At 45.8% G+C, this 20,383-nt stretch overlaps 1 protein-coding gene across 7 annotated transcripts in view; it reads right to left on the bottom strand.

The window, feature by feature from the left end:
* LOC130294597 (C-Jun-amino-terminal kinase-interacting protein 4-like) overlaps positions 1 to 20,383 on the bottom strand; it is a 279,068-nt gene that overhangs the window by 121,856 nt on the left and 136,829 nt on the right. For all 7 annotated transcript variants that reach the window (XM_056544684.1, XM_056544682.1, XM_056544681.1 and 4 more), the window contains 2 exons: positions 12,359 to 12,449; positions 3,197 to 3,324 (listed from right to left, as the gene is read on the bottom strand). In XM_056544684.1, the coding sequence (XP_056400659.1) occupies positions 3,197 to 3,324; positions 12,359 to 12,449 (219 nt within the window). The remainder of the gene's footprint in view (positions 1 to 3,196; positions 3,325 to 12,358; positions 12,450 to 20,383) is intronic.

Below are 20,383 nucleotides of genomic sequence, written 5' to 3'. Positions count from 1 at the left end.
ATCTGTGATCGCGCAGATGTCTGCCATTAACCCCTCAGATGCCGTGATCAATACAGATCACGGTATCTACGGCCGTGCAGTCAGAAATATGGATGATCGGATCACCCGCAGCGCTGACGCGGTGATCCGATCATCCATAACGGCGCACGGAGGTCCCCTCACCTGCCTCCAGCTCTGGTCTGAGATTGAGTAGACCAGAGCAAAAGATAGCTGATAATGATCAGTGCTATGCCCTATGCATAGCACTGAACAGTATTAGCAATTAAAGGATTACTATAAATAGTCCCCTATGGGGACTATTAAAGTGTAAAAATAATAGTAAAAAAAGTTTTTTTTTAAAATTGTGAAAAATCCCCTCCCCCAATAAAAATGTAGAATGTCCTTTTTTCCCATTTTACCACCATAAAGTGTAAAAAAAAATTAATTAAAGGAAATCTGTCATCAGAATCACCCGCACTAAACCTGTTACACAGGCTTGTAGTGCGGGTGATCCTGATTAAAACGCTCCTTACCTGGTTAAAAATGGTTCAGCGGTTCTTCAGAGCTGCCGCCCGGCTCATGAATATTCATGAACTTAGACCGAGAAAGAAGAATTAGACCAGGAGGATAAGTTAATGAATATTCATGAGCCGGGCGGCAGCTCCGCCCAGCTAGAATGATGTGTGGCCGAGTCCCAGATGATAACAGCTCCCACTGAGTCCCAAGCCAGGGAATAACAGAAAACTAAAAATAAAGATATCTGAAGAACCGCTGAACCATTTTTAACCAGGTAAGAAGCGTTTTAATCAGGATCACCCGCACTTCAAGCCTGTGTAACAGGTTTAGTGCGGGTGATTCTGATGACAGATTTCCTTTAATACACATATTTGGTATGCCACGTGCGTAAATATCCGAACTATTAAAATATAATGTTATTGATCCCGTACGGTGAATGGTGTGAACTTAGAAAAAAAATGCACAAAATTGCTGCTTATTTGTCACATTTTATAAAAAAAAAAAAAAATTTATAAAAAAATTTTATAAAAGTTTTATATACACAAATGTGGTATCAATAAAAAGTACAGATCATGGTGCAAAAAATGAGCGCTCATACCGCTGCTTATACGGAAAAATGAAAAAGTTATAGGTCATCAAAATAGAAGGATTTTAAACATACTAATTTGGTTTAAAAGTTTGCGATTTTTTTAAGCGCAACAATAATAAAAAAGTACGTAATCATGGGTAATATTTTAATCCTATTGACCCACAGAATAAAGAACACATCATTTTTACCGTAAATTGTACGGAGTGAAAACAAAACCTTCCAAAATTGCGGTTTTCTTTTTAATTTCCCCACACAAATAGTATTTTTTTTGTTGCGCCATACATTTTATGGTAAAATTAGTGGTCATTTTGTAGGACAACTGGTTGCGCAAAAAACAAGCACTCATACTGGTCTGTGGATGAAAATATAAAAAAAGAGTTACACGGAGGAAAAAACGAAAATGCAAAAAAAAAATAAAATAAATAAAAAAGGTCAAAATGGGCTTGGTCCTTAAAGGGGTACTCCGCCCCTAGACATCTTATCCCCTATCCAAAGGATAGGGGATAAGATGTCAGATCGCCGGGGTCCCGCTGCTGGGGACCCCGGGGATCGCTGCTGCGGCACCCCGCTATCATTACTGCGCAGAGCGAGATCGCTCTTCACGTAATGACTGGCAATACAGGGGCCGGAGCATCGTTACGTCACGGCTCCACCCCTCGTGACATCACAGCCCACCCCCGTCAATACAAGTCTATGGGAAGGGGGCGTGGCGTTCGTCACACCCCCTGCCATAGACCTGCATTAAAGGGACGGGCCGTGATGTCATGAGGGGCGGAGCCATGGCGTCACACTGCTCCGGCCCCTGTATCGCCCGTCATTACGCACAGAGCGAACTCAGCAGCGGGACCACGGCGATCTAACATCTTATCCCCTATCCTTTGGATAGGGGATAAGATGCCAGGGGCGGAGTACCCCTTTAAGGGGTTAAAGATGCAATTTATTAGGTTTCTATGGGCAAATCAGCAACTTTTCCACTGGACAGGTTTTAATAAATCTCCCTCAATGACCCTAAACTTACAGCCAGAGCTACAATGGAATGGTTTAGATCAAAGCATGTTAATATTCTACAATGGCACAGTCAAAGCCCAGACCTGAATCCAGTTGAGAATCTATGGCAAGACTTCAAGGGGTTCTCCGGTGCTTACACATCTTTTCCCCTATCCAAAGGATAGAGGATAAGATGCCTGATCGCGAGAGTCCCGCCGCTGGGGACCCCCGTGATCTTGCACGCGGCACCCAGTTTGTAATCAGTCCCCAGAGTGTGTTCGCTCCGGGTCTGATTACAGGCGACCACAGGGCCGCCGGCGTGTGACGTCACGCCTCCGCCCCCGTGTGACGTCACGCTTCGCCCCTCAATGCAAGCCTACGGGAGGGGGCGTGATAGCTGTCACACCCCCTCCCGTAGGCTTGCATTGAGGGGCGGAGCGTGACGTTACACGGGGGCGGAGGCATGACATCACACGCCGTCTGCCCTGTGGTCGCCGGTAATCAGACCCGGAGCGAACGCGCTCCGGGGACTGATTACAAACGGGGTGCTGCGTGCAAGATCACAGGGGTCTCCAGCGGCGGGACTCTCGCGATCAGGCATCTTATCCCCTATCCTTTGGATAGGGGAAAAGATCTGTAAGCACCGGAGAACCCCTTTAAAATTTTCTTTTCACAGACTTCATCCAATCTGACCAGGCTTCAGCTTTTCTTACCAGGAAGAATGGACAAAGGTATCCATCTCCAGATGTGCAAAGCTGGTAGAGAAATACCCCAAACAACAACTGTAATTGCAGAAAAAGGCGGTACATTGTTGTTTGTGTCCAAATAAACGGTATAGTGGACCACAGGTCCCACCTCTCGGACTGTTTGGACAACTCCTACATGCACTATTTCTCCCGTTACTATCTTCCATCTCAAAATAACGGACGTTATTAATAACGGGTTAAAAAGGATAATGTAAAAATCCCATAGACTATAATAGGATTTTGTAACTGCCATTTTACAGCCTATTTTCAGACAGAACTTCGAACGGATCTTTAAAACAGAGTAATTTTTTTAGTGTGAAAGAAGCCTTACTATCAAAGGTTTGAGGATAGTAAATAATAAACTAAAAACACAAAATACCTTGTAAGTCCGCACCCTCATCAACATCTGCAATAAATTCTGGACTTGTTCCATACATCTCATCAAATAGTGAATCATTGTTCCGCTCACGTGCTTCCTCTTCTAGATCTGAATTAACTTTGGGATTACTAGAGGGAGGACACAAACATAAGATTTTATTTAGGTCAGCAAGAATACTAATAATATATAATATGAAAATTGTCACATTGTACAAGGCAAAAAAAATATAAAACTTATATAGAAACATAGATTGTATACAGAAAAAATCATAACATCCATCAAGCCTTAAATGCACCCTAAGATAAAAATAATCAGGTAATATTTCAGGTTTATTTGAATGTATGTGAATTATGTGAAATCTGCTGCATAAAAACTGCAGCTTCAAATCCTACGCATATAATATGTCCAGAATACTGTACATGTGGCTAGACTCTTAAAGCGCAACTCCAGTGATGGCTCGTCCGTGAGTGCCATCTATGTCAGAGACTTGCGCAAACCAACGGCTTTAAATCAACGTGTTTTGCCTAACTCCCATGCAAATCTGGGACTTCCAAATCCATAGATTGTGCACCATAGTCTCACACATGTCTCGGCCAATTCTTGGAGGAGAAAATAATCCCCTTCAGGGACTTCCATTGACATCAATGGAGCTATGATTCCACAAGGATTCCAAGCAGATATTAAAGGGGTACTCCGGTGAAAACCTTTTTTCTTTTAAATCAACTGGTGGCAGAAAGTTAAGCATATTTGTAAATTACTTCTATTAAAAAAATCTTAATCCTTCCTGTACTTATTAGCTGCTGAATACTACAGAGGAAATTATTTTCTTTTTGGAATGCTCTCTGATGACATCACGAGCACAGTTCTCTCTGCTGATGTTATTATAATAATAATAATAACGCTTTATTTATTGTTGTCCTTAGTGGGATTTGAACCCAAGTCCCCAGCACTGCAAGGCAGCAGTGCTAGCCACTGAGCCACCATGCTGCCCTTAGCATACATTTGCTATGCATGGTTGCTACATCTGCTATGCATGGCTGCTAAAATGGACAGAGATGTCAGCAGAGAGCACTGCACTCGTGATGTCATCAGTGTTCCAAAAAGAAAGGAATTTCCTCTGTAGCATTCAGCAGCTAATAAGTACTGGAAGGATTAAGATTTTTTAATAGAAGTAATTTACAAATATGTTTAACTTTCTGCCACCAGTTGATTTAAAAGAAAAAAAAGGCTTTCACCAGAGTACCCCTTTAAGGCAGAATCCATATGGAGTCTGTCTCAAATTAACTAGTGTGCATGAGTTTCCTCCTGGAGAAGTAGAGAATTTCAACCTTTTCCACTCAGGAAATTCAGCTATGAAGTTCTGCTGTGTGAATGGGCCCTAAAAGTCAATAAGAGGAAAGATGCAGGCTGCAAGGTAACCTAAGAAAATCTGGCAGCACTGTCACATACTGGCTATTCAAAACTGTATGTCGAGACAGTCATATTTAAAGGGGTACTCCGCCCCTGGCATCTTATCCCCTATCCAAAGGATAGGGGATAAGATGTTAGATCACCGCCGTCCCGCAGCTGGGGACCCCGGGGATCGCCGCTGCGGCACCCCGCCATCATTAATGCACAGAGCGAGTTCCATCTGTGCGTAATGACGGGCAATACAGGGGCCGCAGTAGCGTGATGTCATGGATCCGCCCCTCATGACATCACGGCCACTCCCCTTAATGCAAGTCTATGACGAACACCACGCCCCCTTCCCCTAAACTTGTATTGACGGGGGCGGGCCATGACGTCACGAGGGGCGGAGCCGTGACGTAACGATGTTCCGGCCCCTGTATTGCCCGTCATTACATGCAGAGCGTTCTCACACTGCGCAGTAATGATAGCGGGGTGCATCAGCGGCGATCCCAGGGGTCCCCAGCAGCGGGACCCCCGCGATCTCACATCTTATCCCCTATCCTTTGGATAGGGGATAAGATGTCTAGGGGCGGAGTACCCCTTTAATGTCATTTTAATAAAAGAAAAACAGTGTTTTCTATAAATTCTTATATTTAGTTTTAGTCAAAACTTTCACTTAATATAACCTTTAAAGCAAACCTGTCAGATCCCACAAAAAAAAAACTGTTATATGTAACTCAGTACCTCATCAGAAACATGTACATGTCACTTTAATGTCTCTATCAGATCCGTGGTCTTGCAGAATCTTCCCAAAGTAAACAAAATGCTCCTGGACACGTCAGTGGTCGGGAATGACAGATAAATTTCATAACAACATGTGCAAATGGCAACGCTCTCCGGGGGATGTACACAGATATGTGGTTTCATTTTGTAAGGCAAACAAATAAAATTTTACATTTTTGCAGACTTTGCTTATGCCCTGAGTCTCAGTGATGTAAAAGATATATATGCCAAATTTCAAGAAGATTGGATAATATTTAGAGGTTGCAAACTTTGATCAGTTTTGTAAAAGTAAGCAAAAAATATGACTTTTCAATGTTAATTACCGTATTTTTCGCCCTATAGGACGCACCGCCATATAAGACACACCCAATTTCAAAATCTAGAAAAAAAAGATTCTGAACCCAACAGTGATCTTCAACCTGCGGACCTCCAGATGTTGCAAAACTACAACTCCCAGCATGCTGGGAGTTGTAGTTTTGCAACATCTGGAGGTCCGCAGGTTGAAGACCACTGGTATAGGAGGTAATACTCACGTGTCCTCGCCGCTCCGGACCCGTCACCGCTCGTCACTGCTGCCCTGGATGTTGCCCTCCATCGCTGTCGCCGCATCCCCGTGGTGTCCCCGACGATCCAGACGTCTTCTTCCCCGGGATCCACGCTCTCTGTCGCCGTCATCGCGTCGCTACGCAAGCCGCTCCTATTGGATGACGGGGCGGCGTGTGCAACAACGTGATGACGTCGAAGGAGAGCGCCGGCCATGCAGGGGATCCCGACACGGAGCAGACACCGAGGAGGCAGGTAAGGTCCATCCCGATGTCCTGTAAGCTGTTAGGTACGCCACAATTTCACTTTGGCTTCAGACGCGGCGGTCAGCTTTGATCGCCGCGTCTGAAGGGTTAATACAGGGCATCACCGCGATCGGTGATGTCGTGTATTAGCCGCGGGTCCCGGCCGTTGATGGCCGCAGGGACCGCCGCGATAGGTGTGTATTCGCCGTATAAGACGCACCAACTTTTCCCCCCCAGTTTTGGGGAAGAAAAAGTGTGTCTTATACTGTGAAAAATACGGTACTTTTATTGGGAAAACTAGAAATCCCAAACTTAAAATATTAAAACTAGACACTAAGATTAATAGGTAGTACGATAGGCAAAACGTGTTATATTAATCAACTCTGAACAATGCAATCCCTTCTTTTGTTCGCTTGGTGACGACTTTTATGTGATGCTCGACTACCCTCAACAAGAATTGTTTTTGTTGTTCGTCCCTGACTGATTCGTTACACTTTTTTATCAGAGCAATTCCTCTTTCTGTGGTATCATTGACCACATTAAGAGCGTTCACATGGCTTCTTAGAGAATCACTGCAGTATTGCAGGTTTGGTTTCTAAATTTGTAGTCATATTTTCCTTATCAGCCTTATTTTCTTATCAGAGTAATACGTTCGTCCAAAAAAGCCAATCCTACGTTTGTTTCTAACAGATGCCAAAGGGTATATCTAAGCAGCTGTGAGAGCACTTTCTTTGACGTCTGCATATGGGTAAGTGCTCAGAAGCTGTAGCATATCCAAATCATTCTTTGGAGCCCATCGACTTACAATTGCCTCGTGCCAAAAGCGAACATGTATGAGGCTGAAAAATTCTGCAACCCGTTTCATTCCTTTCAATTCTCGTTGAGGAATATTCAACTGTATAGTGAAGAGGACAATTTTAAGTGCATATATTGCCTCTGCCATCCACTTTGCTTGATGCAGAGCCCCTGGGATCCCGAAACTGAAAATTAGAAATGTCACTAGTTTGATATAAAATGATCATTGTGTGCAACCCCTAAATATTATCTAATCTTCATGAAATTTGGCATATATAGCTTTTATATCACTGATACTCGGGGCGTAAGCAAAGTCATATGAAAATCACATCTTTGGAAAAATTAACCACCCTAATGCCCCCCTACCTGAGGCTAATGAATACAATGATAAACGGGACTATTTATATTTACATAAGTATCTACATCACTTCTTGTCGTCATGGCCCAAGCCCCTCCACTTCCAGCCCAGTGTCTATGCAAACTTCCGGTCCGGTGGAATGCACATGCATCTCACCAGACATCACTGCCGGTTTCCGCTCACATGGAGCGCATGTTGCGTTCCACCAAACGGCACATCCTCTGATCTCCTACGTAGAGCGCTGGAATGCGCTCCACCCAGGGGAGAGTAGCGCAAAATGGCCCATACATCTAAGGAACATGATGATGGTACTATTTATGTGCAAATACCGGACAATCATACATACAATGTGTTATTATACATGAATATGTACAACAAAACATACAAAAGTATTGAATAATAAAAATTACAAAATCTGCACATATTCATTAGCGTGAGGAAGGGGGGGTATCTGTGTACATCCCCCCAAAATGCGTTGCCATTTGCACAAGTTTTTATGAAATAAATTGTTCATTCCCGACCACGGACGTGTCCAGGAGCATTTTGTTTACTTTGCGAAGATTCTGCAAGACCACGGATCTGAGCTTCCTGTGATAGGCGGACTTGGAGGGGGGTTCCAGTATATTACGCTCTGGCCCCCCACCGTGGAGAGTGAGTAGAGATACTCATTTTTATCTATAGTTCTTATATGCTACATTGTCCCTATCCTGAGTGCAAGTGTATTGTTTTTTTATTCCTTATTTCTGCATATTCCTTGCCCATATCGAGTTCACACATGATTTGGGGACCACACTGTGCACTTTACTGTAAGAGTGGATCTTCAAGAAGAGGATCAAAAGGGTCATATGTTCTTCCCTTTCCCCGTTATCCCTTGTCTGGCTTTAGGTGTTGTGGGGCGCCATTAAACCATTCTATGGTGGCTCCCCATGTACACCAGGTGAGTCCAGTCTATTTTATTGCTTAAGAAAAGCATTGGATGAGCGCTGTCTTTTTTGTAATTTTTTCTATTCCATTTTTTTTACAACAGTGTTGCCTACATCTTTTGCAAAACTACAACTCTCAGCATGCCTAGACATCCTTTGACTGTCCAGGCATGCTTGAAGTTGTAGTTTTCCAACAGCTGGAGGCACATGTTTGCTAAAACTCTGTGTTACAGCAGTGTTGCTACAAGCTGTGTTCCTCCTGCAGCCTTGTCAATCAGCCATCTCACGTCCATGACCCTTGGACACCCTCATGCTGCTGTGGGCCTCATCAGTGCCCAAGGAGGTTTGGGGACCCCTAGTGGTGGGGTTTTCGGAGGAAGCTTTCTTTAACAAAGTATAGAAGTATATTAAAAAAAATTAATGTTTTGCAAAGATGTACAACATATAAAAAGCTTTTTATATCTGACAGTGCCAATTTAAAAGCAGACCAAACAAAGTAAAAAGAAGACTGCATTTAGTCTATTGGAGTCTGTGGCAATGGAGCGCTATGCATTGAATAACTTTTTGATGATATTCTGACATATAAGCATGGCAGAGCATTAAAAGAGATATCCATTGAAAATTAACTTATCCCCTATCCACAGGATAGGGGATAAGTAACTGATTTCAGGAACAGTGTGGATGATCTTTAGCAGACAGACTGGCTCAACTTGCAGGTACATAGTCCAGGCTTACTCAGGCTCTCACTCCTGTATATGGCACATGCTCAGACGCACACCCACTTTTTGTGATTTGTCCTGATCTAACTGTTACCCGAGACAGATTTACACTGACAACAGGCAGTGGGTAGCAGATTTAAGAGAAGTAAGACACATAGTGGCCAAGACTTTACATCAGGGAAAGTTAAACAGATTTGTAAATTACTCCTATTTAAAAATCTTAACCCTTCCAGTACTTATCAGCTGCTATATGCTCCACATGAAGTTCTTTTCATTTGGAATTTCCTTTCTGTCTGACCACAGTGCTCTCTGCTGACACCTCTGTCCATGTCAGGAACTGTCCAGAGCAGGAAAGGTTTGCTATGGGGATTTGCTTGTACTCTGGACAGTTCCTAAAATTGACAGAGGTGTCAGCAGAGAGCACTGTGGTCAGACAGAAAGGAAATTCAAAAAAGTTAAGAACTTCCAGTGGAGCATATAGCAGCTGATAAGGACTGGAAGGATTAAGATTTTTAAATAGAAGTAATTTAGAAATCTGTTTAACTGTCTGGCACCAGTTGATTTAAAAAAAAAAAAAAAATGTTTTCCAGTGGTGTACCCCTTTAATGAAGTGATATACAAATATGATAGCAATCACATAGAGGGGCATTTACTAATCTTTTACTATGTAGTCTGGTTTTTACCCTGTTTTTTTCTACTTCATTTTTGACTATGTGCGACAAATTTACTAAATTGTTGCACGGCATTAATAAATTTGGCACACGTAGGCAAAAGTGGGAAATTTACTTCATGTAGTAGAAAAAATAGTCTGTTCCTTTTTCCTGCTGTCTGAATAGGTTTGGCTGCTAGGTTTCCTTCTGGATCTTTAGTTTTTTAGGTTTGTTTTTAGCTTTTTCACCACATCTAAATAGTTCAATAACTAAATTGTAGTCAAGGCTCAGAATAGTGGTAAACGGCATTTAGTGTGTGTGTTTATTACATTTTTTTAACACTGTTTTTTCTCCCTAAATGTACTTACTCTTTTTTTTTGTTACTTCTTCTACAGATCAGTGTATCCTGTGGACTCCTTCGGATTCGGTGGACTACTTCGATAACCAGCGTTTTTCTTTGTTTGATTTTAATAAAGTGGTTAACGAGGGCTTGTGGGGGAGTGTTTTTTGTAATAAAATTTTTTTAAAACCTGTTGTGTTTTTTCCTTACTTTACTTGACAGGCTTAGTAGTGGAAGCTGTCTTATAGCGCTAGCGCTAACCCCCAATTATTACCCCAGTACTCAACGCCCCAGGGGTGCCGGAAGGAGCCGGTACCAACAGGCCCGGAGCGTCAAAAATGGCGCTCCTGGGCCTAGGCGGTAAAAGGCTGGAGTTATTTAGGCTGGGGAGGGCCAGTAACAATGGTCCTCGCCCACCCTGGTAACGTCAGGCTGTTACTGTTTGGTTGGTATTTGGCTGAGAATAAAAATAGGGGGGACCCTATGTGTTTTTTTTTTTTTCAATATTTAATTATTTATTTAAAAAAAAAAACCGCATAGGGTCCCCCCTATTTTTATTCTCAGCCAAATACCAACAAAACAGTAACCCAGCCTGACGTTACCAGGGTGGGCGAGGACCATTGTTACTGGCCCTCCCCAGCCTAAATAACGCCAGCCTGTTACCGCCTAGGCCCAGGAGCGCCATTTTTGACGCTCTGGGCCTGTTGGTACCGGCTCTTCCCAGCACCCGTGTGGCGTTGGGTACCGGGTAATAATTGGGGGTTAGCGCTAGCTGTTTTTGTGGCTAACGCTAAGCCCAGCTTAGTAATGGACTCCGTCTATAAGACAGCTTCCACTACTAAGCCTGTCAAGTAAAGTAAGGAAAAAACACAACAGGTTTTAAAAAATTTTTATTACAAAAAACACTCCCCCACAAGCCCTCGTTAACCACTTTATTAAAATCAAACAAAGAAAAACGCTGGTCATCGAAGTAGTCCACCGAATCCGAAGGAGTCCACAGGATACATGGATCTGAAATGAGAAGAAAAAAAATGGGTTAATACATTTATTATCACCTGCTCACATATCTCCCGCCCCACAAGACTACAACTGCCAGCATGCCCTTACAGTAAGGACATGCTGGGAGTTGTAGTTGTGTGGTACAGGAGATGTGTGGGCAAGTGACAAGCTTGTCCCCTGCCCCCAGCTGCAGGACTACAACTCCCAGCATGCCCTTACAGTAGGGTGGGGCGGAGGCCGGGCACAGTGTTTCCCAACCTGGGAGTTGTAGTTTTGCAACATCTGTTTTAGGCCAGTGTTTCCCAACCAGGGTGCCTCCAGATGTTGCAAAACTACAACTCCAATGAGGCACCCTACAACATCAGGAGGCACCCTGGTTGGGAAACACTGTTTTAGGGCTTGGGCAACTTACCAGCTTCCGTAGGATCCAGCGCCGCATGACATTGCCGAAAGACATTGCCGTGCGACAGTGCCGCCTGACGATCTCCGTCACCGATAGTCGCTGGAGCCTCGGAAGGGTAAGTGAACGTCTTCGCCGGTCCCCTTCAGCTGTTTAGTTTTGCAACAGCTGGAGGACTACAGTTTACAGACCACAAACCAGTGGGCTGCAAACTGTGGCCCTCCAGCTGTTGCAAAACTACAACACCAAGCATGCCCTGACAGCCAAAGCCTTTGGCTGTCAGGGCAGGAGCCCGGGCTGAAATTACAGTGAAGCCGCCCGGCCTCCCCGCTACTCTCACTTATGGGGACACTGATATCCCCCCCCCCCCCCCCTTGTCTCACGCCCGCGCCGCTCAGCTCCCGCTGCTACAAGACTACAACTCCCAGCGTGTCCTCACTGTAAGGGCATGCTGGGACTTGTAGTCTTGCAACAGTTAGCAGACAGATGGGAGTTGTGTGGCACTGGCAGGTGAGAGGGGTGGATGTAAATCACTGCAGTGTCCCTGTAGCGAAGTGAGGGTAGCGGGGAGAAAGTATGTCGGAGCCCGGGTGGCAGTAGCTTTTCCTGCTCCATGTTGGAGCTGGAGTAAATTTAGTCAATTTTTACGGCCGTTGCGACTGTTCATTGCGCAGCTGCGACTGTCTCAGTTAATAAATATTTGACCACTGCAAGTCAAAAATGCAAACTAGCGTAGATCAAGCAGGAATTTTTTTTTTTACTTTCTAGCTCTTGCTAGAGAAAGTCGCACGAAAAATAGGGTAGGCGCAATTGCGACAATTTAACGCGAAAAATAGTCAGAAAAAAATGACTAAACCCCTTAGTAAATGCCCCTCATAGGCTATGAAATGGATGGAAGTTGTGTGAAACAACATTGCCCATTAGCACTTCAACTCTGTATTGTTTTAAACACTTTCCACTTGTCTAAAATCTTCATCACAACAAGAGCAAAATCATAAGAAATTGATAACTCACTAACCTTTCTTCAATAGCTTCCAAATTTATTTTCAGTTCTGGAGTAGAATTAATGATGTCATCAACAACAGATGGTATTTCTGGCTGCAGGAGTTCTACAGTGCACAAATAGAGCAAATAGTATTGCAAACATATTATTAAAAGACATAAAAATGCACAAATCAACTTTATTCACTCAAAAACGGTATCAGGCTAAATCTATGAGTCTCTAGTGGGAAAATATAAGCACACAAGCAACAGTAGATCAGTTCAACTCACAACAAGGCCTCACACACAGCCATGTAAAAGCTCTGTACTGGCATAAAAGGTCAAAGGTCACCAACAGATTTTCATTTGAACTCATCAATAGGCACACAGGGGGAGATATATCAAAACCTGTCCAGAGGAAAAGTTGCTGTGTTGCCCATAGCAACCAATCAGATTGCTTCTTTCATTTTCCACAGACCTTTTAAAAAATGAAAGAAGCGATCTGATTGGTTGCTATGCGCAACTGAGCAACTTTTCCTCTAGACAGGTTTTGATAAATCCCCCCTAACAAAGTTAACTATTGTTTTCAGATAGTTGGTCATACAACTTCATTAGCTGTTGGCCAAATATTTATGCGGTCGATGGCTCTCTCTCATAGTCTCTCCATAAACGACTTCCCTACAGCTCTCCTGACGGCTTATGTTGCTGAGAACAAAAGCAAAGTAGTTAAAATCCAAAATGTCCAACCCCTATCATTCCCAATATCATCTGTTAGGAGGGCACCATACATATTAGACCAGTGATTCCCAACCGGGGTGTTCGTCACTGCCCAGGGTGCCGCAGGATTTTGCCATCAATTTCTTTTTTTAATTTCCCGCCCCGGCCTGCGCGCCTGTGGCTCACCGCAGGGGGGGAAGGGAAGCTTGTGCGTGCCCACTGCCCAAACAGCCTCCCCCTGCATCTCCCTCCCCCTTGCGGCACAGTATGTGGGGCCGAAAATGGTGCCCTGCCGGAGAGAAGGACTGGCGGTGGAAGCTGCGCCGTATTCCCGTGCCGGCTTGCAGGCACTGTACCCTTTCCACCCATCTGTTACTTCTTCTCAACCCTGTCCACCCCCCCCCCCCCCCCCCGGTCACCCATGTCCCCCGTTACCCATGCCCCCCCCCCCCCGTCACTTATGTCCAACCTCGTGTCATCCATGTCCACCTCCCAGTCTACCCAGTCACACATGTTCACCCCCCCATTCACCCCTGTCCCTTTGCCACCCCTCTTTTATCCCCCTTTTCATCCTTGTCCACCCCCCTTCACCCCTGTTAAACCCCCCCCCCCGTCTCCAATGTCCACCACCATGTCCAACCTCCTGTCATTTGTGTCCACCTTGGCCACCCCTGTCCATTCCCCTGTTGCCCATGTTCACCCCTCCCTGTCCACCCCTCTGACCACCCCCCAGTCTACCCCTCTGTCACCCATGTTCACCCACTATTTAACCAACCCCTCTGTCCCTTTGTCACTCCTGTCCACCCCACTTTTACCCCCTTGTCGCCCCTGTCCACCCCTCTGACCCCCTGTCTCCCATGTCCATCCCCCTGTCTTCCATGTCCACCTTGGCCACCCCTGTCCATCCCCCCCCTCTTACCACCCCCCAATCTACCCATGTCACCAATGTCCATCCCCTATTCACCCCTCTATTTTACTGTGGACAGCTGCCTTGCATCTTTCCTGAGAAGGGAAGCACCGTTTGAGAATTTCCTCTTTTTTGGACTGTATCCACGACTCTGCAAACAAATCCAGCTGACCGAGAGGCATCTGGAAAGGACACCGTGGCTGCTTACCTCCATTACCACCGCGAGTCTATATGCCTTCTGAGGTGGTAAGCCTCCATTTTCTGTGCACATTGATGCTATCCTAAACCACCTGCACTAGGAGCATACCTTGTTTTTTCTTTCTATTTATTCTATCTGACCCCCTGTCCCCCAGTTCACCCCCCCCCCATCTCCCATGTTCACCACTCCCCCCCCCCGTCTCCCATGTCCACCCCTCTGTCATCCATGTCCACCTTGGCCATCCCTCTGTCACCCCTCTCCATCCCTCTGTCACCCATGTTCACCCTCCTGTCCACCCCCCCAGTCTACACCTGTGTCAACAACATCCATCCCATATTCAACCCTCTGTCCTTTTGTCACCCCAGTCCACCACTCTTTGTCACTCCTGTCAACCCCTCTTTTACCATCTTGTCCACCCCTCTGACCCGTCTGCCATGTTCCCCCTCCTGTCATCCATGTCCACCTCCCTATCCACCCCTGTCACCCCCATCACCCATGTTCACCCCCCATTGTTCACCCCTCTGACCACATTTTTGTCACCCATGTACACCCTTATTCACCTCTCTGTCCCTTTGTAACTCCCGCCCACCCTTCTGTTACCACCTTGTCACTCCTGTCCACCCCTCTGTTAACACCTTGTCACTCCTCTACACCACTCTGCCACCCATGTACACACTTCTACACACCTGCTGGAAAACAAAAATAGGTTTGATTTGCAGGTTTAACAGTGAAACACTGAAGAATTGTGGCAACGATGGCCTGGACCCGGAGTGTCAGTGCCCGTCAGTGTACCGGCCGTTAGGAAGATAGCGGGAGAAAAATTTGTGCATGTCATGTCTTTTTCACCCACTATCATAATGGGACTTATAACGGATGTTAGAGGAATACTGGGAATGGGATTCTCTTTGCCCCTTTTAACTCTTGTTTTGCTCCATTACAATAACGGACAATAATGGCACCCAAAGTAGAAGAAAAAAAAAAAAAAAGCCATTAACGTCCGTTTGTAACAGAGCAACAGTATAGTGAGAAAGGAGCCTTACATGCCTTGCTATTATTGTACTGTTTTTTAAAAATCTCAAACTTTTCTTTTACAAAATCAGTACGTTTGAAATTGCCCCATTTTGACCACATCTAACCTTCTCATATATATTTCCATATACGGGGATGTGTGAGGGCTAATTTTTTGCACCATGATCTTTTTCGAAACTTTTGCATATATGTGACTTTTTGATTGCTTTTTATATTTTTTTTAAATTAATATTAATATTTAATAATATTATTTGAATAGATTTTCCACTTTTCTTTACATTTATTTTACAACATTTTAGAGGACTACTTATAGCAATCATCACATTACTAACACTGTTCAGTGCTATGCATAGGCATAGCACTGATCAGTGTTATCGGGGATATTCTTCACTGCTCAATCTGCTCAATCTCAAACCAGAGGAGAAGACGCCGGGGAAGGGACAGAGGCAGGTGAGGGGACCTTAATCTGCCGTCTTGGCTGACCTGATGCCTGCGGCAGTGTCGCAGGCGATCAGATCAGCCATTTAATTATTGATCACAGCATCGGGGGGGGGGGGGGGGGGGGTTAATGGCGCTCGTTTCATAGCTGTGCCAAAAATGTACGTCACTATGCGCAAAGTTACTGGGAAATTCGAAATTCTGAGTGATCCCTCTTATCCTGTGTTAAATGAGTTGTCCTAGTATTAGATATTTCATTTTCCTGCTAATTAAAAGCCTAACAACTTTTCATTCTGAAATGCTCCTGTGCCAAAATATTGTTGATACATACTTGTTAGAGCACCCTCGGATGTTTTCAAATGAAATCAAATAAACACCAACCAAATGTGTTCATTACTGGTAAGAAGCCACCACTTATTGCACCTGTTCTCAATGACCAGCCTTGCACAATAGCAGAATTTATTCTACTGCCTGCATACATGAGAGGGCAGGTGGGGGACTTAACTGCTGAGCATGTGTGACCACTAACAGTAAGTGGACGTTCTGAGAGAATATCAAGAGAACACCAAGGGTGTCAGTCTATATGAAGCAACAATGACAAAAGTATTTTTTTTACATGATTTCAACTGAGAAAGGTGTTTTGTAGGATCTAACAGAATAACAGGACCCTTATTATTGCTTTAAATTAGTATATTTTAGCACACATAGTTATGTGTGCTAGGAAACTATAAGTTAAGAGCTTGGTATCTGAATGCAATAGCTGTTTACCTGGGGTGTGTGGACTTTGTTGAGGTGGGATTTGCAATTTAGTTTGAAGGCAACCCTAAGCAGACTAATCATATCCGGGTGTATTCTCGTCACAGGGTGTGTATGACATTTTTAACAAAAGTAATTTATCATTTTACAAAAAGAAGCAAAATCCCTATATTCTGATTTGTCACCTGGAGGCTAGTATAATCCTTTGTTGTATACCAAAAGGATGGAGCTATGGATGCCTGGGTCTTAGTTTGTATTTGTGTGTTATTTTCTTACTTGAGCAGTAGTTGTCTGTATGTGTTTCTCTTTGTTTCTCTTGTCATACAAACAACTGCTGCTTAAACAAAACAAAACAAAAAACACACAAATACGAAATAAGACCCAGGCATCCACCGATCCATCCTTTTGGTATACAACATAGAATCACACCAGCCTCACAGTTAACAAATAAGAGTAACGTAGAGAGAGGTACTTTCATATGTCATAGCACATACTGACAGAAGGTTACAAAAATAGACATCAATACGTAATATATAGTATACTAGATTTAGTAATTTGGTCATATTAGTGCAAAAATATTTTTTATGCTTACCGTAAAATCTTTCTCGGAGGATCCAATGGGGGACACAGAACCGTGGGTATATGCTCTTGCCGCTAGGAGGCGCTGACACTAGGCTAACAAAAAAAGGTCAGCCCCTCCTGGCAGGATATACCCCGCCTACTGGCCCTGAGCTAATTAGTTTAGTCCCAAAGCAGTAGGAGGCAACCGACAGAAAAGGAAACCAGCAGGAGTCCGAGGGAACCAGACAAGAAAAGGAAACCGATCCACCCCTTGGACAAAACCAACAAAAACTGTATCCAATCCATGGGTGGGCGCTGTGTCCCACAATGGATCCTCCGAGAAAGAGATTTTACGGTAAGCATAAAAAATCTTCTTTTCTTGGTCGGAATCCATTGGGGGACACAGAACCGTGGGACGTACCAAAGCAGTCCCCGGGGTGGGAAGAAAAGTACCCAACTCAAAATCAGGCAGAGGACGAAGCCACTGCCGCCTGCAACACCTTTGGACCCAAACTGGCATCAGCTGACTCGAAAGTGTGCACCTGGTAGAATTTGGTGGAAGTGTGTAAGGACAACCAGGTGGCCACCTTACAGACTTGCAGGGACAAAGCCCTATTGCGTAGAGCCCAAGAAGCCCCAACGGAACGCGTGGAATGCGCTGTCACCCGAAAAGGTGGAACCTTGCCCTTGCAGCGGTACAAATCCGAAATGGTAGAGCGAATCCACCAAGATATGGTCGCCATGGGAGCCGGAAGACCCCTGCGACTACCCTCAGGGATCACAAAAAAAGAGTCTCCCGGTTGAAAAGAGGATGTGACCGAAAGAGAAGTCCGGACAGCTGAACCACGTCCAGGCTGTAAAAGGAACGCTCCTTGGCACTGGAAGGAGACAGACAAAAAGGAAGGAAGAACAATCTCTTTGTTCACATGAAAAGAGGAAACCACTTTATCTCGATGAAGAACCAAAAGAGTGGAACGACAAGAAAGAGATGCCAACTCAGAGACCCTCCAAATGAGAAAGGCGAATTTCCACGAAAGAATAAGAAGAGAGGCATCTCGAATGGGTTCAAACGGAGCCTCTCTCAAAGCTACAAGTACTAGGTTGAGGTCCCACGGAGGAATGGGAGACCTGAAAAGAGGAGCCTTGTGGGCCACTCCCTGCAGGAAGGTGCGGACATGGGAGTTAAAGGCCAACTGCCATTGGAAGAGAATAGAAAGAGCAGAAACCTGACCCTTAAGGGAGCTAAGGGTCAACTGTTGGTCCAGCCCCGATTGGAGAAAAGCAATAAGGCGCGGAAAAGAAAACACCACCTGAGAAAAAGACTGCGCATCACACCACCGAAAATAAGCTTTCCAGGTGCGGTGGTAAATCCTGGCCGATGAAGGCTTCCATGCCGGAAGCCTGGTACGAATTACCTCATGGGAAAAGCCGTGCGCCTTCAATACCGCGGTTTCAACCGCCACGCCGTCAAATGCAGCGACAGTAAATTGGGGTGGCAAAGAGGACCCCGAGACACACGGTCGGGGAGAAGCGGAAGACACAGCGGCACGTCATCAACCAGCCGAATGATGTCGGCATACCACGCGCATCTAGGCAAATCCGGAGCCACCAGAATGGCAGGAACGCCCTACGCCTTGAGTTTCCACAGAACCCTGGGTAGGAAGGGAAGGGGTGGAAAGAGGTAAGGTAGACGGAAGGACAACCACAGAATGACTAGAGCGTCCACCGCCAAGGCCAGAGGATACCGCGACTTCGCCACAAAAAGGGGAACCCTCCTGTTGTGGCGGGACGCAAAGAGATCCACATCCGGGGGTCTCCAGAGATTGCAGATCTGTGAGAACACCTCCTGATGGAGAGACCACTCCCCCAGATCCGCCGAAGAGCGGCTGAGAAAGTCCGCTTCCCAATTGTCCACACCTGGAATGTGGATCGCTGAGAGAGCAGGGACTCGAGCCTCGGCCCAGAGAAGAATTCTGGAGACCTCCTATATCGCCGAACGACTTCGCGTACCGCCTTGGCGATTGAAGTATGCGACTGCCGTCACATTGTCTGACTGAACACGGACCGGCCGACCCTGAAGGATATCATCCCAATGGAGGAGGCAAAGAAAAATTCCCCAGAGCTCCAGAAGATTGATGGGAAGGCGGGATTCCTGAGGAGACCAGCGACCCTGGACCGTCAGGTCCCGACACAGCCCTGGAGGCTCCCATCGGTAGTGACAATCTGCCAATGAAGAGGGAGGAAAGACCTCCCCAGAAGAAGCAGAGGAGAATGGATCCACCAAAGAAGGAATCGCCGCACCGCCAGAAGCAAAAGAATCCAGCTATCCAGGGAGAATGGAGACTTGTCCCACCTGGCCAGTATGTCCAGTTGGAGGGGGCGACAATGAAACTGGGCCAAAGGGACTGCCTCCATGGCAGCTACCATCCGGCCCAAGACCTCCATGCAGAAACGATTTGGAAACAGGGAGGGTCATCTCGGCGACGGACACCCAGCTGTAGAGAGCGCTGTTTGTCTAAGGGAAGGCTAAGGGAAGACACGGGCTGCTTCTGTGTCGAAGAGGAGACCCAGAAATATCAGGGACTGGGAAGGGGACAGATGCGACTTCTCCCAGTTGATCACCCAGCCGAAAGAGGACAAGGTGTGAAGAGTGATCTGAAGACTCTCCCGATTTTGGGACCGGGACGGGGCTTTGATTAAGAGGTTGTCCAGGTAGCGGAGAACTGAGATCCCCCGGCTCCGAAGGATGGCAATCACTGCCGTCATGACCTTGGTGAAGACCCTGGGAGCCCTGGCTAGACCAAAAGAGTGCCACAAACTGAAAATGGCCTGCTGGAACAGCGAATCGAAGGAATTGCTGATGAGCTGGGAAGATAGGGATGTGGAGATAGGCATCCCGGATGTCCACCTACGAAAGAAACTCACCCTGGTCCATAGAAGCCACCACGGACTGGAGAGACTCCATCCGAAAGTGGCGGATACGTAGATGGCGATTGAGTAACTTGAGATCCAGAATGGGGCGAGCCCTCCTTCTTGGGAACTACAAAGAGGTTCGAGTAGAATCCTGAAAAACACTCCTCTGGTGGAGCTGGCACTATCACTCCCTGAGAGAGGAGTGAACGTAAGGTGGTATGAAAAGCCACTGCCAAGGAAGGGGCCCGCGGAGGACTGGATTGGAAGAAATGGTGATTGGGAATGGAAGCAAATTCTATCCGATAACCCACTGAAATGATGTCTCACACCCAAGAGTCCTGGACCTGAGCCAGCCAAATGTCCTGGAAGAGAGACAGGCAACCTCCCACCGAAAATAAGACATGGGTGGGGGCGCCCCTTCAGAAAGAGGTAGGCATATGGGTACCGGATTTGGCAGGAAAACTGCCAGATCGGTTATCCGACTTCCATGAAGGGCTTTCCGAGATGGGGGGGTGCACCTGTTTGGAAGGGCAACCCGATGC

Source organism: Hyla sarda, chromosome 10, assembly GCF_029499605.1.
Source record: "Hyla sarda isolate aHylSar1 chromosome 10, aHylSar1.hap1, whole genome shotgun sequence".
Lineage (NCBI taxonomy): Eukaryota > Metazoa > Chordata > Amphibia > Anura > Hylidae > Hyla > Hyla sarda.
Note: the sequence above shows the minus strand (reverse complement) of the source record. Positions and strands in the feature narration are given on the sequence as shown.